Here is a 25939-nt window from a genome sequence, read left to right as displayed (position 1 = left end):
TATTTCTATCATCTCTTTCTCTATCATCTCTATCTCTATCATCTCTATTTCTATCATCTCTTTCTCTATCATCTCTATCTCTATCATCTCTATTTCTATCATCTCGATCTCTATCTCTATCATCTCTATTTCTATCATCTCTTTCTCTATCATCTCTATTTCTATCATCTCTTTCTCTATCATCTCTATTTCTATCATCTTTATCTCTATCATCTCTATCTCTATCATCTCTATTTCTATCATCTCTATCTCTATCTTCTCTATTTATATCATCTCTATTTATATCATCATATTTGAATGGGGGGGGGGGGGGTGATTGTGAACATTGTACTAGTACAGAGGTTGAGTACTTGTAGTTGTACTGCAGTACTCACAGTTTTGTAGAGCTCCAGAGTTTCTTGTGTTGGGTTGAAATCGGCTCTGAACTCCTCCACCAGAACAGGAAGTGAGCGGATCTGATCCGACAGCGCTGTAGCAACCTGACACACATTAACCTGCTGTTACTGTACATCTACACAACAACAGTCACATTGTTACTGTACATCTATAAAACAGTCACATTGTCACTGTACATCTACACAACAGTCACATTGTTACTGTACATCTACACAACAACAGTCACATTGTTACTGTACATCTATACAACAGTCACATTGTTACTGTACATCTACACAACAGTCACATTGTTACTGTACATCTATACAACAGTCACATTGTTACTGTACATCTACACAACAGTCACATTGTTACTGTACATCTATACAACAACAGTCACACTAGAGACACCCTGTTGTATACCCACGTAACATACACATATAATCTATATCATGACTACACCGGCAGCACAAAATGAGCCTAGATTGACTGAATTGTTCAATATAATCTGTTTCCTTTTAGATTTGTATTTTAGATTTGTAAGTACTCGTCCCACTTTACAGCACTTACCTTACCCGATCTTATCTTTACAGTGATACTGAGAGATCTGGGAGAAAATCTGGTTGATGCATCGTCCATAATGATGTAAATCATGAATTAAAGTAAATTCTCAGGTGCATTCTTACTCAACTCGTCAATCATCAGCTTCCTAAATGTATCCCCAGTGGTGTAACGAAGTAGAAATACTTCGTTACTGTACTTAAGTCGTTTTTTTGGATATCTGTACTTTACTTTACTACTTATATTTCTGTTGACTTTTACTTTTACTTCACTACATTTTGCAAAGAAAACTGATACTTTGACTCCGATACATTTCCCCTGAAACCTTCGTTACTCGCTACAAAATCAAATCTATCTTTAGAAACAAATGAATCATGAGACCAACGTCGGGGACTGTGATGGAACACAGACTGCAACAAGCAGGTTTGGTGAATCAGTGGTGCTAGATGCAAGTTAAATCATTGGTTAATCACGTTAATGCGCAAAACAAGTGCTCTCAAAGCCGCGGTGTTTTGATTCCCAGTGATGCCCAGGATGCTACATGCTATAGCTAGCGAGACTACATGAGCAGAATTCCACTCTACGATGACTGATTTCATGACGGAAGCAGAAATGGAAGCACCTGCTACTCCCGAAACAAACTACGGTGGTGACGAAGACCAACACCCAAGGATCGCTAGCGAGTTAGTGAGCTGAGGAAGTGTTGACAGTTGTGAGATTGTGTTGATTTGAGTCATCTTAGCTATAATCATTGCAGCACTAGTTGGCTAACGTTAGCTAACTTAACGTTAGCTAGCCACCACACCATAGGATTGACAGGAGCCGCGAGAGCGCAGCATTAGGGTTAGCATTAGGGTTAGCATTAGGGTTAGCATTAGGGTTAGCATTAGTGTTAGCATTAGTGTTAGCATTAGGGAAATCCTTCCCAGCTGTGCGCAAGCTGTGTGTGAAGCTGAACACACCTCTACCTGCCTCAGCGGCCTGTGAAAGGCTGTTTAGCATCGCAGGACTAGTCTTCAGCCCAAGAAGAGCGAGACTGAATTCTCGCAATTTTGAAAACCAACTTCTTTTGAAGATGAACAGGACATTGTTCAGGTTCAAGTAATGACTGTGTTGTTACTTTCGGTGCTGCTTTAGTGTTGATCATGTTTTGATATTTGAGTCATTTTGTGGATGATCAGATGGAGTTATGATGGTAGCAGTCGCCCAATTGCAGATTCAGCTTGAGCAAAACCTTTGCCTATTGTGTTCAAATCAGGCCCATAGGAGTTTACAAGGCAGGCGTCCTTTCTCACAACACTGACCTGATGCATCAAGTGGATATTTTCTGCTGAACACAATATTATGCATTTGCCCTCTACATCCTCTAGTCGGAATGAGCATACTTATAAACACACAGTTACAACTCCATTATAGTGTCGTATTGCTTTTCGGAGAATTATGATGATAAGTTCATAGTAGATGCAAAAGTATACTTATGTACAATATATTATGTTGAACATTGTTGCTCCTGGATGGATCACAGCCAACACAATTATTGTCAACACAGCTCCATGTCCTTGTTCATGGTGCCACAGCACTTAAAAGAATAAACTTCATAATTCTCAAAATTCTGACCCTTTGCTTTTTTATTAACAGCATTTACTTGTACTTTTACTTAAGTACATTTAATATCAGAAAATTACTTTTGATACTTAAGTACAATAAATATCAGATACTTTAAGACTTTTACTCAAGTAGTATTCTAATAGGTGACTTTCACTTTTACTGGAGTCATTTTCCAGTAAGGTATCTTTACTTTTACTCAAGTACGGCTTTTGGGTACTTTGTGTCACGGCTCCGCTGTGACCTCAGCTTGTCTCCCCTCTGTTGTTTGTCTGTGTGTGTGTGTGTGTGGCTTGAGCGCGGCTGCAATCATCCGGCACCTGGGCTCATCTCCTCACCTGACAACAATTAGACCTTCATCACCTTCAGTTCAAATACCCCAGCTTCCTGCAGTCTCATCGCCAGATTGTTCCTTCAGCTCAGCTCGTTGTAGTCTCTTCTTAGAGCAAGTTAGCTTTTTGATGTAAAACTAACTTGTGTTTCCCCTCTGCCTCAGCGATTGCCGTGCCACATCGCCCGCCAGCCGCCGCTGCACACACCGCCTCGCTGCTCCACCTGCATGATGAAACCGGCTCCACAGACAAGCCAAAATAAAACCCTTTTTTCTCACCTACTCTGCTGTCCCGGTGTCTGCGTTTGGGTCCAGAATAAACCGACCGTAACACTTTATACACCACTGTGTATCCCTTGCAGAGGTCAATTTTCATTAAGATTTAGGGGTAACAAAAAACTGATCCTCTATAAAATGTTACAAAAGATGCTCAAAAAACCATTTAAGTGCTTTTTCTAAATACATTTAAAGTGTGTGTCGGCTGTGGAGTGTAAACCTTCAGCAGGAGGATTTCTTCACCTTGGCAGAGACATCTTCGGTCAGAGTCTTGATCCTCTCTTTGACATTGTCGGTCAGACGGTTAATCTGTTCTCTGACGAAATCAAGCCGGTCCCTCTGATCCTCGCGCTCCTCCAGGCAGCATATCCTGTCAGAGGTTAAAGGTGAAAGTTAGAGAGACTAGAAAAAAAAGACTTTTTGTCAATGAATGAGCTCATTTTGAGTGAGTTTTCCTGACTTCCTGTCAGCGGAGGCGATGTTGATGGCGTCCATCACAGCTTTGATGGCCTCAGTGATCTGCCACGCTCTCACTGTGTGCTGCTCAAACTTGGTCTTCACTGCAGACTGAGAGATGAACTCCTGCCAGGTCAAAGGTAATCTACAGTCACACTTCCTGGTTCACTTCAATTATCTTTTAGGACACGATTCAAAAGGATCTTTGTACCTCAAACGTCTTCTCAAACATCTGGAACTCTCTCAGTCTCTCATGGAAACCTTCAGCCAGAGCGCCACCTGCAGGACGACACAGGTCTGATATTTAATTCAATTCAATTTATTTTGTATAGCCCAAAATCACAAATTTGCTTTAGTTACTGTAAATATAAAACTGTCGACTCGAATGTAAAAAACATCACAATCCATAAATCAGTTAGTCAATAAAACATCAGAAAACAGTAAAATTGTCCATCTGAGTTTGTCCAAAGTATATTATATTGCATTTCTGCTAATAAATCCCCCTAAATGCTACACACTGGTCCTTTAAAACAATAATTTATGAGATTTATTGTGAATATTTTTAGGAAATCAAATGTTCATCTTATCATTTTCCTCTTCTACATATTGAGTCATGTTTAAATATTGCACACTTTCCTTTACACGCTCATTAGATATTGTTTTTATTATCAGGACACTTTGAGGTATCAGGTACAGACATCAGTCGTCTCTGCTGTGTCCTCCTGCTGACTCTCACCTGTCTCACCCGTCTCACCTGTCTCAGGCATGCCCTGCGCTCGCTGCATCCTGGAGCTCAGGACCTCTTTGGCTGAGACGAAGAAGATCCTCCCTGGAGCCTCGTCCAGGCCGACCACCTTCAGCTCCTCGGCCAGGAAACTCACACAGCGGTCCAGGTGCTGCTTCCTCACCTGGACAGCAGGGAGAGGCCACAGTAGGTACATCCCAGTTCCCTTAGCTGGGTACATCCCAGTTCCCTTAGCTGGGTACATCCCAGTTCCCTTAGCTGGGTACATCCCAGTTCCCTTAGCTGGGTAAATCCCAGTTCCCTTAGCTGGGTACACCCTAGTTCCCTTAGCTGGGTACATCCCAGTTCCCTTAGCTGGGTAAATCCCAGTTCCCTTAGCTGGGTAAATCCCAGTTCCCTTAGCTGGGTACATCCTAGATCCCTTAGCTGGGTACATCCTAGATCCCTTAGCTGGGTACATCCTAGATCCCTTAGCTGGGTACATCCTAGATCCCTTAGCTGGGTACATCCTAGATCCCTTAGCTGGGTACATCCTAGTTCCCTTACCTCCTCAATGTATTCCGGTTCACTCACTGAAGCGTCCCATCTGTTGTGGAGGATGAAGATATTCGGTTTGGAGATTCTCTCGCTGACTTTGTGGAAGAAATGTTTCTCCTGCAGACAGAACACACATATATATTTATATACATATATTTATATATACATATAGTATTTTATATATATATTATCAATGTGTGGTTCCCTCACTGTGTTCATGAGCGTCGACTCAGCGTTTCCCACCAGAACAAAGACGTCGGCGTCCAGACAGAACTTATCGATCCAGCTGTCTAACTCCAGAGTGACATCGGTGCCGGGGCTGGGTCAGAGGTCAGACATGGTAATTATTTAATTCATGTTTTTATTTGTATTATCAGTTGGAGTCTTCCTCCGTTTGTGCACGAAGAGCTGAAAGTTCTTCTTCACTGAACGGATGTTTTCCTGGATGAATTCTGATCGATCAATCAAATAGAAGGCGTCCTCTGATTGAGACCAGAGCAAACAATCAATGTTCAATACCCATGAACCACTACCTGATCCTCTACATGATCCTCTACATCAGGGGTTCTTAACCTTTTTGACCTCGGGTCTCAACTTTTCAAGTACAAAGTGTCCCGGGGCCCATTCAAATATTAACACTGTATTAGTTTAACTAATTGATCTCACTCTTGGTTTGATTTGTATTCAATAACTATATTAAATCCACTTACAGTTTAACAAGCAAAACCCTTGTCAAATAAATGAGATGATACAATGTGATGATCACAAAGACATTTATTTATCATGTGTATGTAAACCTGCATACACAACAAGAAGCCCAACAGGCTTTCCCACGAGCGTTGGATGTTTCGTCGCTAGGTGTCGCTTTATTTTTGAAGGCTTCAAATAAAACCAAATAAAATGTGTCTGGAGCCGCAAAAGCTATTTGATATCACAGCTTATAAAGTGTTATATTATATATACAAAAACTATAGTTTGTTGTATTTATGAAAATATAGAACAAGAATAAAGACAATTCTTGACATGTTTTTGCTATTTTACCTGATATAACAATATCAAACTCTTATGAAGAGGAGAGTTTGCTGCAGCAGCTGAGGAATCATCTCCAGCGTGACACTGTTCAGCACATGCTGTGTGCTTGTTGTGGAAGCAGACAGTAAGTCAGCATCGTTGGCAGTGAAAGCAAATGAAGACGTCCACGCAGAGTTAAACTCTATTTTCCTCCGTGACTTTTCTTTTTTAGGATTTATCCATTGATAGTTTACAGAGGGCGGGGGTCTGAACATCATGATGAGCCGTTCGCGGGGGAAAAGCGCTTGACAGAGGTAGAGGATTTAACTGCCTGTGGGAATAATTAACATATACGATTCTGTTCATTCTTGCTTATAAATTATATTCTCTCTGAACACGTTTCTCTTTTTGGAGAACGTCATGCGAGATATCTTCTTCGATCAGCGCCATGTCCCTGCTCTTCTTTCTATTTCCTCGTCTCAGCCCTGTGTGTCACGGTGTGTGTAAACCTCGCTCGAGTCAGGAAACTTGTCAGAATACTCATGTTTGATTGGCTGAGCTGCATCACGTGATGTGATTTACAACGCATTGGTCGGTGTGTTTCCTGCACCGCCGAACAAGTACCGTAACGGCTGGATAAGACGCGCCGGTTAAAGTATAAACTCGGTGCCTAATATGTATAATTCCCTAATATGTATAATTCCGAATTATCTATCGGATTTAGGGCCTGGGTCCGGATCCGGTCCGCCTGTTGGGGACCCCTGATGTAGACTCAGGGAGCTGCAACAGAGAGGCTGAAGAGCCGCAGGTTAGGGTTAGGGTTAGGGTTACATAAAATGACGGGCCACATAAAATGACGTGGAGTTTGAGACCCCTGGTCTACATGATCCTCTACCTGTCCATCAGCACCAGGTCGTCTCTCAGCAGAGCACAGCGGCTTTTAGGCCACATCACCTTCACCAGACTGCCAGAGTCCAGAGTGGGATCCATGTGGAGGGCATGAGCCAGCTGGTTCACCGTCTGAGGAGGAGGAGGAGGAGGTGGAGGAAGAGTAAGAGGAAGAGGAGTAGGAGTAGGAGTAGGAGGTAGAAGAGGAGGTCGTAGAGCAGGAGGACCAGTAGGAGAATGAGGAGGAAGTTATCACAGAGCCATCTGATTGGTTGACAGAATAATGATGCCAGTTAAAGGGACAGTGCCACATGTTTGTAAACATGTGGTACTGTCCCTTTAAGGAGTGGTGGTCGTACGGTGACGCTCCTCCTGTCATTGGACGCCTCCGTGGTGAGGTACGCCTCGTCTCCATCGGTTCCCTCCACCCTCAGGAAACAGTTGGTGGTGTGACCGATGCCGCTGGGCAACACGCGCTCCCTCAGCATGGCGTTGATCACCGTACTCTTACCGTTACTGGTTCTGAAGCACAGACACACATCATCATCGTCATCATCATTACATCTTCTACATCATCCTCATCATTATTATCATCGTCATCGTCGTCAGCATCATCATCAGCTTATTATATTATGTTGTATTATGTTTCATTATGTTTCATTATGTTGTATTATGTTTCATTATGTTTCGTTATGTTTCATTATGTTTCATTATGTTATATTATGTTTCATTATGTTTCGTTATGTTTCGTTATGTTATATTATGTTTCATTATGTTTCGTTATGTTTCATTATGTTTCATTATGTTATATTATGTTTCATTATGTTATATTATGTTATATTATGTTATATTATGTTTCATTATGTTATATTATGTTATATTATGTTTCATTATGTTTCGTTATGTTTCATTATGTTTCGTTATGTTTCATTATGTTATATTATGTTATATTATGTTATATTATGTTTCATTATGTTATATTATGTTTCATTATGTTATATTATGTTTCATTATGTTATATTATGTTATATTATGTTATATTATGTTTAATTATGTTATATTATGTTTCATTATGTTTCGTTATGTTTCATTATGTTATATTATGTTTCATTATGTTATATTATGTTATATTATGTTTAATTATGTTTCGTTATGTTTCATTATGTTTCGTTATGTTTCATTATGTTATATTATGTTTCATTATGTTTCATTATGTTTCATTATGTTATATTATGTTTAATTATGTTTCGTTATGTTTCATTATGTTTCGTTATGTTTCATTATGTTTCGTTATGTTTCATTATGTTATATTATGTTTCATTATGTTTCGTTATGTTTCATTATGTTTCGTTATGTTTCATTATGTTATATTATGTTATATTATGTTATATTATGTTTCATTATGTTATATTATGTTTCATTATGTTTCGTTATGTTTCATTATGTTTCGTTATGTTTCATTATGTTTCGTTATGTTTCATTATGTTATATTATGTTTCATTATGTTTCGTTATGTTTCATTATGTTTCGTTATGTTTCATTATGTTATATTATGTTTCATTATGTTTCGTTATGTTTCATTATGTTTCGTTATGTTTCATTATGTTATATTATGTTATATTATGTTATATTATGTTTCATTATGTTATATTATGTTTCATTATGTTATATTATGTTTCATTATGTTATATTATGTTTCATTATGTTATATTATGTTATATTATGTTATATTATGTTTAATTATGTTATATTATGTTTCATTATGTTTCGTTATGTTTCATTATGTTATATTATGTTTCATTATGTTATATTATGTTATATTATGTTATATTATGTTTCATTATGTTATATTATGTTTAATTATGTTTCGTTATGTTTCATTATGTTTCGTTATGTTTCATTATGTTTCGTTATGTTTCATTATGTTATATTATGTTTCATTATGTTTCGTTATGTTTCATTATGTTTCGTTATGTTTCATTATGTTATATTATGTTTCATTATGTTTCGTTATGTTTCATTATGTTTCGTTATGTTTCATTATGTTATATTATGTTATATTATGTTATATTATGTTTCATTATGTTATATTATGTTTCATTATGTTATATTATGTTTCATTATGTTATATTATGTTTCATTATGTTATATTATGTTATATTATGTTATATTATGTTTAATTATGTTATATTATGTTTCATTATGTTTCGTTATGTTTCATTATGTTATATTATGTTTCATTATGTTATATTATGTTATATTATGTTATATTATGTTTCATTATGTTATATTATGTTTCATTATGTTATATTATGTTATATTATGTTATATTATGTTATATTATGTTTCATTATGTTATATTATGTTATATTATGTTTCATTATGTTTCGTTATGTTTCATTATGTTATATTATGTTATGTTATATTATGTTATATTATGTTTCATTATGTTGTATTATGTTTTTTAAATGTTGAGATGCGCAGCAGCTGTTAACTTTCATAAATAAATAAAATGAGAATAAAATCAACAGAAACTAAAATGTGTGAATTATTTTCATTCACGTTTTTAGTTTCTCTTCCTGGTGAGTTATTACATCATCAGTTTCTACAGAAACAAGTCTGTTATCACAAACGTCTCCTCCTCCTCCTCCTCCTCCTCTTCATCATGTCGTCAGTTCACATTGTGAGTGTTTCAGTTTGTGAAGAGAGATAAAAGTTTATCTGAGTCGACAGTTATTTTCTCAGCAGCTCCACTAAACTGCTGTTAGAGAATACTTCTATGTACTACCCTGTACTTCTTAATACTACCCTGTACTTTGTTTTTACTTCTCTGTACTTTATTATCATTATTATTATTATTATTATCACTGTGAACAAACATCGACTTTAAACTCATTGAATAAACAAACTGCGCAGCATTCAAACGATGATGATGATGATGATGATGATGGAATCTTCTTCCTCTGATGTACATTGTTGTTGTCGTATCCTCGGTTACCATCTCTCCATAAACAACCACGTGTCACATGACCCTGTAATGAAGCGTCTCTCCACCAGGTGGAGTCCTACCTGCCGAAGAAGGCCACCTTCATGTGTCTCCGGACCAGAACCTCCCTGATGGTCCACAGTTTGGTGGCACAGCTCTGAAGCTCCAGACTCTGATCCTCCACGGCCACCTGACCCGGGTCGTCTCCTCGCCACGCCTCTGACATCACAACAACAAACAAACAACAACAACAACAACAACAACACGATCAGCTGTTGACCAACAGACTGAAGCAGCACTAAGCTTAAACAACCTAATGTAAAGGTAAATATAGTACTTTATACTGTACTACATCTCTGAGGTAACTATTGTACTTTATATTGTACTACATCTCAGAGGTACATGTTGTACAGCAGTTAAACACCATCAGGAATTCATTATGTTAATAGTCATGACTTTAAGAATCACAGACTGTTTGTGTGTGTGAGAGCGAGAGAGAGAGAGAGAGAGAGAGAGAGAGAGAGTGTGAGAGAGAGAGTGTGAGAGCGAGAGAGAGAGAGAGAGAGAGAGTGAGAGAGAGAGAGTGTGAGAGCGAGAGAGAGAGAGAGAGAGAGTGAGAGAGAGAGTGAGAGAGAGAGAGTGTGAGAGAGAGAGTGTGAGAGAGAGAGTGTGAGAGCGAGAGAGAGAGAGAGAGAGAGTGAGAGAGAGAGAGTGTGAGAGCGAGAGAGAGAGAGAGTGTGAGAGAGAGTGAGTGTGTGTGTTGCTGACCGTCCACAAAGGCGGATCCATCCTTCACAAAGTCCAGCAGCTGATCAAAGATGGAGGTGATCGTTCGCTTCGCCACGACAAAACGCCTCAGAGGAGACGGATCCACAGCGTCCATGACACCTGACACACACACACATACACACACACACACACACAAACACACGTTAACACACACACACACACAAACACACGCTAACACACACACAGACACACACACACACTGTTGGTCTACTGATGAACACACACACAGTTTACCGTGTTCAGCGTGTCTCTCGGGTTCAGAGGTCAGTTCTGATTCGTCCCCACTGAGCCGCCGTCAGCTCCCAGCATCCTCTCTGTTCAACACCATGACCACATCAGACTCTGATCCTCAGCACACAAAGCTCAGCTTAGTGTGTGTGTGTGTGAGATCCTCTTAGCAGGATTTAGAGCTGCTACACCTGAACCTCCTGCTGTCTCCCTCGGGTGTTTTATTACTTCACCTCATTATTATTATGAGTATTATTATTATTATTCAGTGTGGCACACTGTATATTATCCATCGGGCTTAATCATACTAATAATCTTTATCCAAAAGTTTGGCGCGCTTCTCCTCACACAGCGTTGCCAACAGCGGCTTGAAAAATACATCAAAACGTGCGGCCTGATCGGCAATAGTGTGCTATCTATTTTCTGGACAGATTCGCCCAGCGGTTTTCCCGAAAATTCCCGAAAATCCCCAAAAACAGAGCAAAATTTCTCCATTCACTTGAATGGGGTTTCGGCGTGAAGAGAGCTAAAAAACACTTAACTTTGGGCCCATATTGACTAGCCGTACATTAACGTAGAAACATGATTCAAAGTTTAAAACGTAGACAAAACGCTGCACTTTATTGAGCCAAATGGACATTTTGATAGCTAGCACAGTTTTCATGAAGTCACAGATTAAGTTTCAGAACAATTTTGGGTCAGTTTCAGATTTTATAATGGGTGTGTATTGCACGGCTCGTTAAGAGCTAGAGTGAGAGCAGAACCGTCAGAGTGGAGCGGAGCAGGAAAATATTCTGTGATTTTTCCAAACAAATTGCTACAGCTCCCACAATCTTTACTCTTTATACACCATTTTTGGCCAAAAAGCTTGGAAATGTTGTGCTGGTCGCAGTAAAGTGTCTGTGGAATCCAACAGACTTACACATTTGGCTCAAAGAGCTGCAGAGCGACATGAACTCCAACCAACTGCTCCATTAGACTCCATGTTAAATCTCACCACTCATTTCTCAAAGAAAGCAGACGGTACCAGTTTTGTCTATTGCTCTGGAGCTCACATTATTAACACCACAAACATAAAGACACATCAGCACGTTCGGAAGAGTCTTATCTTTCTCACGGTATCCATATTTTGGCACTCAGACTCCTGCTTTTTGTTAAAAGGAGGTTTTGTTCAAAATCATGAATAGTTTTGAGGGTCAGAAAGAGATCATTTTGAGTGAGGCTTTCCAGAGGTGCAGCAGAGAGCAGAGGGACGGACAGCTGACCAGCAGGTCACAGAGGAGTTCAGGATGTTTGCCACAAAGGATCGATAGTGGGAGGGGACAGGATTCAAATGGAGCCAATCACTGATCAACGGAGGATCATTCACACGTTTTCGGACACTTTCCGACTGTCAGGGGATATAAAAGACAATGTTTTAGGGAGCATTCCTCAGACCACATCCACCCCTCTTTTTCACTACCTGGAATGCCAGACCTGTGAGGAGGACGCGTGCATGTGGTCTCTGTTCTCGAGAACATTACTATTGATAGTTAATTCAGTTTGTAAGTGAACTTTGTATAGTACATTAAATATTGTTTTGATTTTGAACCGGATCCAGCTCATTTTTCTGGTGCGCGTGCGCAGTAAGAAGCTCTCATCCTTTGTTTTAAACCTCCACAACCTCCTCTCTGTCTGTCTGTCTTTATGTCTGTCTCTCTCTCTCTCTCTATCATACAGTCATTCAGGTCTTAGATATATTTAGAGAACCCCCCCCCCCCCTCCCATTTCAAAATAAAAGCTCCAGACAGTGAATTCTAACTGGAATGCTTGTGATGAACTCTGTCATTTAATAACCTCTGTGTTTGTGTGTCAAACATTATGAATATGTCTCCTCTCCCCCTCTCTCCCCCACCTAGTCCCACCCTTTCAAAATAAAAGCCCCATAGAGTAACTGTATCTTAACATGAAGCTCAGAATGAGGTTTGTACAGAAATGACCGGAGCCATCTGTGGACTGTCCATCACGAACACAAGATTCAATCCAAGAGTATGAATCTAAAATGCAGAAAAGAGAGAAGCGATATCTCAATCGAACCTCAACGATACTACCGGTAACATCGGCGTGTGTAGCTATTTATTGTGACGTCTTCGGGCAGTAGAAGACACACTGTCAAAATTTCTTGCGAAATTTTCTAGTTATTATTATTAGAGACATTTTATTCTATTTTCAGTTGGGACATCTTAATGACACACGCTGTTACATAAAATGAACCTTCTATGACATCACTCTGATGTTTTATTTGTTAAAAAGCTACGAGGAACTTTCATGTGTTGGTTGTATCGCCCCCTGTGGACTAAAGTGGTAGTGTCTCTGAGCACCAGAGTCCCTTTAGAAAACCTCTCATTCTACTGCAGCAGGTCTGACAGTCTGAACCTTCTCAGTCCTGGTTCTGGTTCTCCCGTGCCTCCCTTCCCTCCAGCGTGTCCAGCAATACGTCCTGGGTCTACAGCAGAGAGGAGAAGCTCTGCTCCTGGAGGAGGAGGAGACGCTGCTGCTGCCGGGAGCTGAGCTCTCCTCCTCCCTCCGGTGCTCCTGGATCTGGGTCTGTCCACAGTGGACCGGTCTCTGCTGGAGGATCTGGGTCTGGGTCTCTGTCCACGGTGGATCATATAGAGCAGGGGTCCCCAAACTTTTTCCTGTGAGGGCCACATAACTTTTCCCTTCTCTGATGTGGGCCGGGGTCAGTTTGTAACAGAAAAAGTGTGACGATCGCAGAGGTGCCTAAATGTAAACATTTATTGTTTTCCAGAAAGCCACACATAACCAAATATTAATACCCCTTTCTGGGATCTTCACAGAAAAAAGTCAGGAAATAAATAACACTATTTGTGAAATAAATAATAACCAAATAACCCTCTCTGGGTTCTTCACAGAAAAAATAAAGTCGGGAAATATATAATAACACTATTTATGAAATAAATAATAACCAAATAACCCTCTCTGGGTTCTTCACAGAAAAAAAGTCCATTGAACATTAACTTTCTGTTCCCCCGATTTCTTCAATGCGTCTGGTGATTGTACTCGCCGACAGACTCACGGCATTAAAGACATCTTTCTTCTCGGGACACACCTCTTCCGCGACAGCATTCAAACATTTCTTGATAAACTCTCCATCAGTGAAAGGTTTACCTTGCTATCAGTTGAGCAACCCGAAAGCTGGCCCGAACAGATGACTGGTTCAGCTGAGCTTGGCGTACAAATGTATTCTGCTGAGCTAACAGTCCACTTTTTAGCTTTGAGAGTTTGTCTTCTCGCATTTGGCCTTGCAGGTTATCATACTTGTCTTTGTGACGGGATTCATAGTGTCGGCGCAGATTGTATTCTTTGAATACCGCCACCGCCTCTTGACAGGTGAGACAAACAGCCTTTTCTTTGCATTGAACAAAAAAATAATCGTTTGACCACTGCAGGTTAAATACCCTGCATTCTGAATCTATTGTTCTCTTACCTAACCTTTTCGCCATTATTCCGTTCTATTTGACGGGCTAGTCTAGGATTTGCGTGGCCAGACTGAAAAAAAATCATAATGCGTCTCTGGTATTGTTCAGGGGGCCGGGCCTTAGTTTGGGGACCACTGATATAGAGGATCAGGACTACACTGAGACTGGTTAATATAGAGGATCAGGACTACACTGAGACTGGTTACATTACATTACAGTCATTTAGCAGACGCTTTTATCCAAAGCGACTTACAATTCAGAGTCTATCACATTTCTACACCATAGACACAACTACGGGAGCAATTTGGGGTTAAGTGTCTTGCTCAAGGACACATCGACATGCGACTAGCAGAGCCGGAGCCAGGGATTGAACCGCCGACCCTCTGATTGAAAGACGGCCCTGCTATCCACTTAGCCACAGTCGCCCAGTGGTTCATAGAAGGGTCTGCTCAGTGAGACAGCAGGAAGCTCCAGAAGCTAAAATCACAAGTAGGCGTGAGATCTTCACCCAAACGCAACGCTGGCCAAGTTCACTAGCCGGGTCTCTGTGAGATAGAATAACTATCTCACCGCGGTGATGAGGGTCTGCTGGTTCTGAGGGTTCTTCTGTTTGGTTTGGTTTCCTCTTCTTTACGAGTGGGCGGCGCTGAGTGCCATGTCTTGAATGTTTTACCTTTTTCCTTTTGTTCTCTCCTCTCTTACACACACACACACGCACACAGTTACATGCACACACTGGCTGAGCTAACGACCTCAGACACGTGTAGATAACTCAATCTCTATGGTGGTCTCGTGTGAAACTACTTAGATTACATCATACATTGTCTGAGTTGCTCTCGCTTCTAACACACACACACACACACACACAGACGCACACACACACACACACACACCCATGAATTATTAGTTGACTTTAGATAGCGTGCTCATAATTGTAGAGTAGTTGTTGTTAGTCTAGACCAGGGGTCACCAACCTTTTTTAAACTGAGAGCTACTTCAAGGGTACCGAGTAGTACGAAGGGCTACTTATTTGATACAAACTTCCTGAATAACAAAGTTGCACAGATCACCTTTTAATAATAATAATATATGTGAAGAGACTGTTTGATCACATGTCAGTTAATTATTCCTAACAATAATTATTAATAATGATTTCCACAACAATGATGGTATAGCTACACATACATATTTAAACATGCAACTTTTATTTCTGTTAATCTGTTTCAACATTTGAAAGTCAGAGGTATCACATCTCTGATATTTTTGTATCATCACATGATCAAAGCCGGTTACTTTTGCACATAGCGCCTGCTGGTGAATGAACCAGTGGTAATGTAGACATGTTGGGAAGTCTGGGTCACCTTTGCATTGCGCAATGAAGCCGCATGCCGGCCCGTCATCGCGGGAGCCCCGTCTGTTGTCACCGACACCAGCTTTTCCAACGGTACCTTTTTCTCCACGAATAAACTAGTAACTAGTCTAGTCTATAGCCGAGCGGGGGATCCAACCCTCCGAGGCGCGCGAGCGTCTTCCTGCGCCCGCGTTCAAACCTCTAGTCTGGGCCTTTTCGGTCGGATTGCGTTGCCTCGCCTCTACCCCCGCCACCCCTGAGTTGTTGCACCGCGGCCTGTTCCGAGGATTTACGGACCTGACGACGGGGTGCGCTCGCGGCGCGCGTCTGGCGCCAACGGGAAGCGCCCGCCATTCAGAACCTGAAAACCTAGTGCGGCGGCCTCGTCCTGGCTGTCCGCCGTGCACCTCCGGGTACCCAACTCTCATATGACAATAAATATTGTCATTTTAAAATCTACACTAATGCAAGCGTTTTTGATTAAAAAAAGAACAGCAACTACAATTTTAGACGGAGCTCCATGGTGACTAGTGCTATTTTTAGAACATGTCTCGCGGGCGACTCACGTGGTCCCTGCGGGCGACAGGGTGCCCGCGGGCACCGTGTTGGCTACCTCTGGTCTAGATATTATTATTAGAGCTTAATAAACTCTGATATATTGTTATAACAGCTGATATCAAACCTTCTCTGTTCACTCTGGATGTGTGACAGTACTTTGACTGTTGACATTGTGAGTGAACACTAATGATGAGACTTACTTTAGTTGGTTATTGGTCCATGTTCTCAGGGTGGAGCCCCGTTAATATTAATAACTGTTAATAATCTCACTGACATTAATGATTCTATTGATTCAATCATTTAGTTTGCTGGTAACCAAACACGCTGCTTTAGTTCCCAACACTGAAACTTTAACTTTGAAGAAGCAACATGACAGCGATGAGTGATGTAATAATACGTGTGTGTGTGTGTGTGTGTGTGTGCGTCTCTATCAGCTTCAGTCAGATTCAGAGGAAACGGTTGCTGCTGTTTGATCAACATCCAAACTAACTTTCATCATCCTGTCAGACTGAAGACCACGCCCACCTTATCTACAGGGTGTGTGTGTGTGTGTGTGTGTGTGTGTGTGTGAGTCACTATGAAGCCATGAAAACGTCCGTTCTTTGCTGTATTTTGAAATAAATGTAAATGCTAAACATGGAGACACAAATAATGAAACCTGGAGAGGAGGAGGAGGAGGAGGAGGAAGAGTAGAAGGAGGAGGAGGAGGAGGATGAAGAGGTGGAAGAGGGGAATAATGACAAGACAAATAATGGGAGAAGAGAGAGACAGACGGACTCTGAGGAGACATTTATAAACAGACTGTAGACAGACGAAGTGACAGCTTCAGATCCACAGACAGATAGAGAGAAGACAGACAGAGGAGGAGGAGGAAGAGGAGGAGGAGGAGGAGGAGTCAGGAGGGAGATTAAAAACAGACTCAGCAGGGCAGAGACGTCCAAACTGAGGAGGATCAGAGAAGAAGAACGCCGTCACTCGTCTGCATAGTAAACGACTGAGAGACGAGAGAAGAGGAGGAGGAGGAGGTGGAAAAAGAGGAGGAGGAGGCGGCAGCGAACCACCCACAGAGAGAGTTTCCTCACACACACACACTGTTTTTATGTTGGTGTTAACAGAAGCTTCAACTCACTGACAACAGAAAGTTCCTCCTGAAACAAACCACAGAGGAAGAAGAAGAAAGGGAAGAAGAAGAAGAGGAAGACTTTATTAAAAGTCACAAGAAGAAACTCTGACTGAAAACTGACTTTCCTCCAAACTTACCTAAAGAGGAGCAGACTCACCAGAGTGCATCATGGGAACGTCTTGAATCCACAGAGAGATCCTCTGAAGACCTGAAGACTGTCCTCCTCTGGTTCCACCTCCACCCCCCCAACAGCATGCTGACCAGGCCGACCCAGGGACGGAGCGCTCAAGGTGGGGCAGGAGGGCTGACAACGATGATGACGATGATGGTGATGATGATGATGATGGTGGGGGTGATGGGGGTGATGGAGGTGGCGAGCGTTGAGGAGGTAGAGAGCGAGGAGAGCGAGGAGGTGCTGGAGGAGGACGAGGTCATCAGTGCTGAGATCCTGGTGAGAAACAACAACCAATCACTGAGCTGCTTTCCTCAGTCACATGCTGCCTGATCCCTACTGGGCATGTGCAGCTGTCAACGGAGACATAGGGCACTTGTTAGATATACTTCCTTATGATGGTGAGAGCTGCACATGCTCAGTAGAGACCTGGCAGGTGTGTTAGCCAGAGCTAGCTAAACATCAGTGATGTAATGTTTCCACTGTTAAATATGAACAACAACTATAATAATAATATTATAATGAAAATAATAACAATAATAACAGCAACAATAATAATAATAATTATTATTATCATAATAATTATAATTATAACAATAATGATAATATAATGATAATAATAATAGTACAAATAATAATAATTATGATCACAATGATGATAATAATAATAACAATAACAATATGAATACACAGGTTCTTCAAAAATAAAAGATTGTGTCATAATAATTAATGTCATAATAAATAGTCACATAGTGTTCAAGTCGACCAGGACTTCAGCATCACCGCTAACAGCTACAGCTGCATTATGTCAAGAAACATATTCATATCACACTCAAACAGAAAACACAAAGATCTGCTCTGAATATTTATTTTTCATGTCATTATGCTGCTACACAGAGAACTGGACACACGTTCATATGAAAGAGTCTCAGTGGAGTATGAAGCAAATACAGTATAAGATCCCCACATCTTCTTCTGATCTTCTTCATCACTGGGCCCACTGAGCATGCTCACTAGCATTTCCTTTAGCCCCGCCCCCCAGTCCTCAGTCAAGCCTCATTCTCATTCACATCAACGCAGGAAGAAAATACCTCTGGATTGAGCAACTTTTAGTTTCGTTTTGTTGCCTAAACCTAACTCAGTAGTTTTGTCTAAACCTAACTCAGTAGTTTAGTTGTCTCAACCTAACTCAGTAGTTTAGTTGTCTAAACCTAACTCAGTAGTTTAGTTGTCTCAACCTAACTCAGTAGTTTAGTTGTCTAAACCTAACTCAGTAGTTTTGTTGTCTCAACCTAACTCAGTAGTTTAGTTGTCTAAACCTAACTCAGTAGTTTAGTTGTCTCAACCTAACTCAGTAGTTTAGTTGTCTAAACCTAACTCAGTAGTTTAGTTGTCTAAACCTAACTCAGTAGTTTTGTTGTCTAAACCTAACGAAGTAGTTTAGTTGTCTAAACCTAACTAAGTAGTTTTGTTGTTTAAACCTAACTAAGTAGTTTTGTTGTCTAAACCTAACTAAGTAGTTTTGTTGTCTAAACCTAACTCAGTAGTTTTGTTGTCTAAATCTAACTCAGTAGTTTAGTTGTCTGAACCTAACTAAGTAGTTTTGTTGTCTAAACCTAACTCAGTAGTTTAGTTGTCTAAGCCTAACTAAGTAGTTTAGTTGTCTGAACCTAACTAAGTAGTTTTGTTGTCTAAACCTAACTAAGTAGTTTAGTTGTCTGAACCTAACTCAGTAGTTTAGTTGTCTGAACCTAACTAAGTAGTTTAGTTGTCTGAACCTAAGTAGTTTAGTTGTCTGAACCTAACTCAGTAGTTTAGTTTTCTAAACCTAACTCAGTAGTTTAGTTGTCTGAACCTAACTAAGTAGTTTTGTTGTCTAAACCTAACTAAGTAGTTTAGTAGTCTGAACCTAACTACGTTGTTTTGTCTAAACCTAAATAAGTAGTTTTGTTGTCTAATAATATTTAATTTGTAGTTTAATAATCTTAATTTGTAGTTGATTAACGTGAAACTTAATTTGACATCAAACTTATGTTGTGGCCGGTGTCCTCCAGGAGCCGCTGTCCTCAGATCTGTCCAGAGTGTCTCCTCTCAGCTCCTGGCTCATCTTCAGAAGAAACTCCAACAAAGGGGACAACCGGAGAACCAAAGGGACCAGGAGAACCTCCAAGGTCTGAGAACAAGCAGATAAGATGTGATGAAACACACAGCAGGTCACATGATGTCCACTGGATTCATATCAGAGAATGAGCACGGCTATGGAAGAGAGCGGGGCTAAGGTGTAGGGGCGGGGCTAGGAGGCATGTAAATGTTCTCAAGTCTGAGAACTTTGGAGCAGATTAGACGAAGCATGCCAAAGTACAATGTTGAAAAGACAAATGTTTGATCACTTTTTATCGCAAAGGGTCTTTAGTTTGTGACGCCAATCTGATTAAATCTGTAGGAGCTCAAACAGCGTCTGTAAAAAGCTAAAAAAATGGGCTGAAATTACACCTTAAATTCAAAATGGCTGACTTCCTGTTGGTTTTTGGAAAAACCTCCAAAAGGATTTTTTGTGCGTCTCCATATTTCACACCTGCCTGTTAAATATCATACACGTAGGTGAAACCTCATCGAGGGTCTCAATTTTAACAACTAGTACGTCATCGAGTAATTCACTGGATTCTGAAATTTGAGTCAGTTTGAGTTTGTTATTATGATTTCAGACGACATTATTTATCTCCATATGTGATTTCATCCTGACATGATTCCACTGAAAGACAATCAATTATCATATTGATTAATCGATCAGCCCTAATAATACCAGACCGTATTCCATGTCTCTAACAGTCCACGTGTCTCTGCAGCATGGTCCTTCAGGACCTCCGGGACCTCCAGGACCCAGGGGGCCTCCCGGCCCCCCTGCCCCCCTCCTGCCCCAGCAGCAGGAGCTCCTCCAGGAGCTGCAGCTCAAACTGAGAGGTGAGAGCTTCACACTCGACATACCCTAAAGCATCCCCTGCTTTATGGTCTGTTTGACTCTAAATGGATCATAATGTACTAAATGAACATCATGCTGTATTGAAGAAGACTTGAAACTAGAGATTGAGACCATAAACTCATGTTTACAATGTTTACTGAGGTAATAAATCAAGAGAGAAGTAGAGTCATTTTCTCATAGACTTCTATACAACCAGAGGAGTCGCCCCCTGATGGACATTAGAGAGAATGCAGCTTTAACACATGAAGCTTTGACGAACTTTAAAGAACCAGAAATTGTCTCCTGGTTGAATATTTTGCCAAAACTAGGATCCAATTCACGTCCTGTTAGTTTTTACACAAACTGAAATATCTCAAAGCACCAGACCTCTGTCTTGTGACGGAGCCATGCTAGCAGTTTACCCCCGCTTCCAGTCTATTTGCTAAGCTAGGCTAACACGTCCTGGACCTGTGTCTTTAAGGAGAAGAAGAACATTCATGTTAGCGTTCAGTGTGTTTACTTACTACAGACACACTGTTCACTCTCACTCAGTGTTTTCTGTATGTAGGTTATATAAACACAGCTCTGATGATGTGTCTCTGTTACTTTCAGTGTGTGTGTGTGTGTATGTGGGGGGGGGGGGGGGGGGGGGGGGGGGGGGGGGGGTACTTTTTACTTTTATTTCATGATGTTGAAGAGAGAAAAAGACAAACTGATAAATAAGGTAATTAAAATGTGAAATGAATCACATCTGAGGGTGTGACATGTTTATGTTGGAAGATAAGGACGAGTTGGTGAAAACGATCCATCATCGTCATCATCAGAGAAGCTTTGGACACATTTGAGCCAATAAGGTTGAAGGTGTTAACGGGATACAGTTGTGTGAAAAAGTGTTTGCCCCCTTCCTGATTTCTTATTTTTTTGCATGTTTGTCACACTTAAATGTTTCAGATCATCAAACAAATTTAAATATTAGACAAAGATAACACAAGTAAACACAAAATGCAGTTTTTAAATGAAGGTTTTCATTATTAAGGGGGAAAAAGAATCCAAACCTACATGGCCCTGTGTGAAAAAGTGATTGCCCCCCCCTGTTAAAACATAAATTAACTGTGGTTTATCACATCTTTGGAAAGCTGAGTTCAATTTCTCTAGCCACACCCAGGCCTGATTACTGCCACACCTGTTCTCAATCAAGAAATCACTTAAATAGGACCTGCCTGACAAAGTGAGGTAGACCAAAAGATCCTCAAAAGCTCGACATCATGCTGCGATCCAAAGAAATTCAGGAACAAATGAGAAACAAAGTAATTGAGATCTATCAGTCTGGAAAAGGTTACAAAGCCATTTCTAAAGCTTTGGGACTCCAGCGAACCACAGTGAGAGCCATTATCCACAAATGGCGAAAACATGGAACAGTGGTGAACCTTCCCAGGAGTGGCCGGCCGACCAAAATTACCCCAAGAGCGCAGCGACAACTCATCCAAGAGGTCACAAAAGACCCCCAGAACAACATCCAAAGAACTGCAGACCTCACTTGCCTCAATTAAGGTCAGTGTTCATGACTTCACCATAAGAAAGAGACTGGGCAAAAATGGCCTGCATGGCAGAGTTCCAAGACGAAAACCACTGCTGAGCAAAAAGAACATAAAGGCTCGTCTCAGTTTTGCCAGAAAACATCTTGATGATCCCCAAGACTTTTGGGAAAATACTCTGTGGACTGACGAGACAAAAGTTGAACTTTTTGGAAGGTGTATGTCCCATTACATCTGGCGTAAAAGTAACACGGCATTTCAGAAAAGGAACATCATACCAACAGTAAAATATGGTGGTGGTAGTGTGATGGTCTGGGGCTGTTTTGCTGCTTCAGGACCTGGAAGACTTGCTGTGGTAAATGGAACCATGAATTCTGCTGTCTACCAAAAAATCCTGGAGGAGAATGTCCGGCCATCTGTTCGTGACCTCAAGCTGAAGCGCACTTGGGTTCTGCAGCAGGACAATGATCCAAAACACACCAGCAAGTCCACCTCTGAATGGCTTAAGAAAAACAAAATGAAGACTTTGGAGTGGCCTAGTCAAAGTCCCGACCTGAATCCGATTGAGATGCTGTGGCATGACCTTAAAAAGGCGGTTCATGCTCGAAAACCCTCCAATGTAGCTGAATTACAACAATTCTGCAAAGATGAGTGGGCCAAAATTCCTCTACAGCGCTGTAAAAGACTCATTGCCAGTTATAGCAAACGCTTGATTGCAGTTGTTGCTGCTAAGGGTGGCCCAACCAGTTATTAGGTTTAGGGGGCAATCACTTTTTCACACAGGGCCATGTAGGTTTGGATTTTTTTTCCCCCTTAATAATAAAAACCTTCATTTAAAAACTGCATTTTGTGTTTACTTGTGTTATCTTTGTCTAATATTTAAATTTGTTTGATGATCTGAAACATTTAAGTGTGACAAACATGCAAAAAAATAAGAAATCAGGAAGGGGGCAAACACTTTTTCACACAACTGTATATTGATGAGCTCTAAAACGACTCTGATCACACGAGACCAACTGGAGAGACGAGGATGAGGACGGAAAACTATATCAACGTTTCCTTTACAACGGTTCTTATGACGGTTCTTACTCTTTTTATTCCTCCGAAAGTCAAGAAAACACGTGTCAATTTCTGCTCATTACATGAATACAGCTTTTCAAAATAAACTTCAGTCTTCACAGGAAACTACTCAGTAGTTAGGTTTAGACAACTAAACTACTTAGTGAGGTTTAGAGTAGCATCTAAGCGAACCTCTTCAGGAGCCGCCATTGCTGTTCAGAATCAACAGTCTCCTCTGCGTGTCGTCGCACACATTCCTAAGCCCCTCCCCCTGCTGCCAGCTCCTCACAGGACTCTGATTACTCTTCCTCTTCTGCTCCTTTTTCCTATTTCTCCTCCATCATCTTCCTCTTCTTCTCCTCCTCCTCATATTCTTCTTTTCCCCCTTCATCTCCTCCTCCTCCGCTTCCTCCTCCTCTTCATCTTTTCCTCTTCATCTCCTCCTCCTCCTCCTCTTCCTCCTCCTCTTCATGTCCTCCTCCTCCCAGACATGACAGGAGGAGTGTGTTTTCAGTGTGATGGTCCTCCTCGTGTCTCCACCTCCTTCCTCAGTCGCCTCCTGCAGCCCGTCATCGTCCCCCGTCGCAGCCTCCTGGAGCTGCACCCATTCAGCCAGGTGAGACACACACACACACACACACACACACACACACACACACACACACACACACACACACACACACACAGGTGAACCTCGTTGTTTGAAATTTGACCACTGCAGCCCTCAGACTCAGAGCGGAGCCTGCAGAGGGGGCGGAGCTTCAACAGCAGCAGCGGTCGGTTCACGGCCTCCGTCTCCGGGTTCTACCAGCTGACCGCCAGCCTGCTGATAGGTGAGAGAGCAGCTGGTCACGTGACTCGGCCCGACCAATGACAGCTGACAAACACACACAGTCACCTAATGGACCAGGTTCTTAACCTCTCATCTCTTTGTGTGTCAGAGACCGGAGACAGAGTCCAGGTGAGACTCAGAGACAGTGTGAGAGCAGCCGTCTGCATCGAGTCCCTCTGCCAGAGCAACCTGTGAGTATCTACACCACATGGTCCTCTTCTTCATCATCATCATCATCATCATCATCATCACGCCACTTCACTGACTTTAGAACTGAGAAATTAATGAAAATATAAATGTTCATGCACCTTGTAGATCGAATACAACTGAAGACTCAGAAACAATCCTCTGAAGGAAGGACTCTTTAGCATCACTAGCTTCTTAGCAAGTCAGCCATCACGTATGCGACAGGCTAAAGCTAGCGACTTAGCGTGCTAGGAATCAATAAAGTGGGCTAGCGCGAGCTATCAGAAACGTATCACTAGTGTATCAGGAGTGTATCAGGAGCATACCACTAGCGTATCACTAGCGTATCACTAGCGTATCACTAGCGTATCACTAGCGTATCATGAGTGTATTACTAGCGCATCACGAGTGCATCACTAGCGTATCACTAGCGCATCACGAGCGTATCACTAGCGCATCACGAGCGCATCACGAGCGCATCACGAGCGTACCACTAGCGTATCACTAACGTATCAAGAGCGCATCACTAGCACATCACGAGCGCATCACTAGCGTATCACTAGCGCATCACGAGCGCATCACTAGCGCATCACTAGCGTATCACTAGCGTATCAAGAGCGCATCACTAGCGCATCACTAGCGTATCACTAGCGTATCAAGAGCGCATCACTAGCGCATCACGAGAGCATCACTAGCGCATCACTAGCGTATCACTAGCGTATCAAGAGCGTATCACTAGCGTATCAAGAGCGCATCACTAGCGCATCACGAGCGCATCACGAGCGTATCATTAGCGCATCACGAGCATATCACGAGCGTATCACTAGCGCATCACGAGCGTATCACTAGCGCATCACTAGCGCATCACGAGCGCATCACTAGCGTATCACTAGCGCATCACGAGCGCATCACTAGCGTATCAAGAGCGTATCACTAGCGCATCACGAGCGTATCAAGAGCGTATCACTAGCGTATCACTAGCACATCACTACTTTGGTATTAGTGTATTACTAGTGCATTATGAGTGTATTATGAGTGTGTCATTAGTGTATTACTAGTGTATTACTGCAGTGTTCTGTCTCTGTGTTCCTCAGCTCTGTAGAGTCGGTGATGGGCGTGGCGGCTGCTGGAGGAACGTTCAGCATCTTACTGACGGGAACTCTTTATCTACAGGTACAACATCACAACACGAGGCTCCGCCCTCAAACACACCACCAGTCAATAAAAGTCAGTCGTCTTGTTAAGACTGTTTGTGTGTGTATGTCTGTGTGTGTGTGAGTGTGTGTGTGCATATGTGTGTGTGTGTATGTGTGTGTGTGTGTATGTGTGTGTGTGTGTATGTGTGTGTGTGCGTGTGTGTGTCTGTAGGCTGCTGAGTACGTGTCGATGTTCGTGGATAACTCCAGCGGTTCGGCCGTCAGTGTCCTGCAGGACTCTCTGTTCTCTGGGATTCTGCTGGGAGTCTGAACCTCTTCATCATCATCATCATCCTCACACAGCTGATCTTCATCACCTGAGATGTCTCACACCTGACTTCAGGTGAAAGGATCCCTGAGAACTGGACTTAATGCCTCCACCTGGTGAACAGCAGAGGAACCTCTGGTGACGACCTTTAACTGACTGATTTTACATTTTATTTAATCTTTATATTGAAGTTTATTCTGTTTTGTTCAGTTTTCCTTTTGTCAAAGTGGAACAACATGAAACTTTTTAGCATTAAATACTTTTTATTTTAAGGTAAAATGATTAAAATCACGAGTCCTTCATGGACCTGAAGCATCAACCTGCTGCTCACTGATTTACTTTAATATTAATATTTATTCTCTGGATGTCATCAACAAGTTGTGAATATTTAAAATAATAAATCTGTTTCTACTGGCTGCAGAGCTCCAGA

At 41.5% G+C, this 25939-nt stretch overlaps 2 protein-coding genes across 9 annotated transcripts in view; one reads left to right on the top strand and one right to left on the bottom strand.

Moving 5' to 3' along the window:
- The window catches only part of mfn1a (mitofusin 1a), a 25851-nt gene extending 7925 nt beyond the window's left edge, over window positions 1-17926 (bottom strand). Inside the window, exons 1-13 of one of the 8 annotated variants that reach the window (XM_076077442.1) lie at window positions 16380-17926; window positions 10795-10874; window positions 10540-10659; window positions 9855-9990; window positions 7145-7307; window positions 6793-6917; window positions 5097-5205; window positions 4896-5003; window positions 4341-4512; window positions 3816-3883; window positions 3609-3730; window positions 3392-3518; window positions 375-479 (exon numbers count right to left, since the gene is read on the bottom strand). In XM_076077442.1, coding sequence (XP_075933557.1) covers window positions 375-479; window positions 3392-3518; window positions 3609-3730; window positions 3816-3883; window positions 4341-4512; window positions 4896-5003; window positions 5097-5205; window positions 6793-6917; window positions 7145-7307; window positions 9855-9990; window positions 10540-10654 — 1350 coding nt within the window. In that variant the 5' untranslated portion in view covers window positions 10655-10659; window positions 10795-10874; window positions 16380-17926. The remainder of the gene's footprint in view (window positions 1-374; window positions 480-3391; window positions 3519-3608; window positions 3731-3815; window positions 3884-4340; window positions 4513-4895; window positions 5004-5096; window positions 5206-6792; window positions 6918-7144; window positions 7308-9854; window positions 9991-10539; window positions 10660-10794; window positions 10875-16379) is intronic. The other 7 variants (XM_076077447.1, XM_076077441.1, XM_076077444.1 and 4 more) reach the window with 7 other exon arrangements.
- Window positions 17101-25939, top strand: LOC142933363 (erythroferrone). Its single transcript, XM_076077451.1, has 8 exons — window positions 17101-17753; window positions 19529-19645; window positions 20321-20435; window positions 23516-23643; window positions 23749-23860; window positions 23969-24050; window positions 25140-25218; window positions 25414-25939. Exons 1-8 carry the CDS (start codon window positions 17556-17558, stop codon window positions 25510-25512), a joined length of 930 nt encoding a protein of 309 aa, XP_075933566.1. The 5' UTR covers window positions 17101-17555; the 3' UTR covers window positions 25513-25939.

The sequence above is a fragment of the Anarhichas minor genome, unplaced genomic scaffold, assembly GCF_050575085.1.
Source record: "Anarhichas minor isolate MPS153535 unplaced genomic scaffold, ASM5057508v1 ptg000059l, whole genome shotgun sequence".
NCBI classification, from domain to species: domain Eukaryota; kingdom Metazoa; phylum Chordata; class Actinopteri; order Perciformes; family Anarhichadidae; genus Anarhichas; species Anarhichas minor.
The sequence above is the reverse complement of the archived record's forward strand: the minus strand, read 5'-3'. Positions and strand labels throughout refer to the sequence as shown.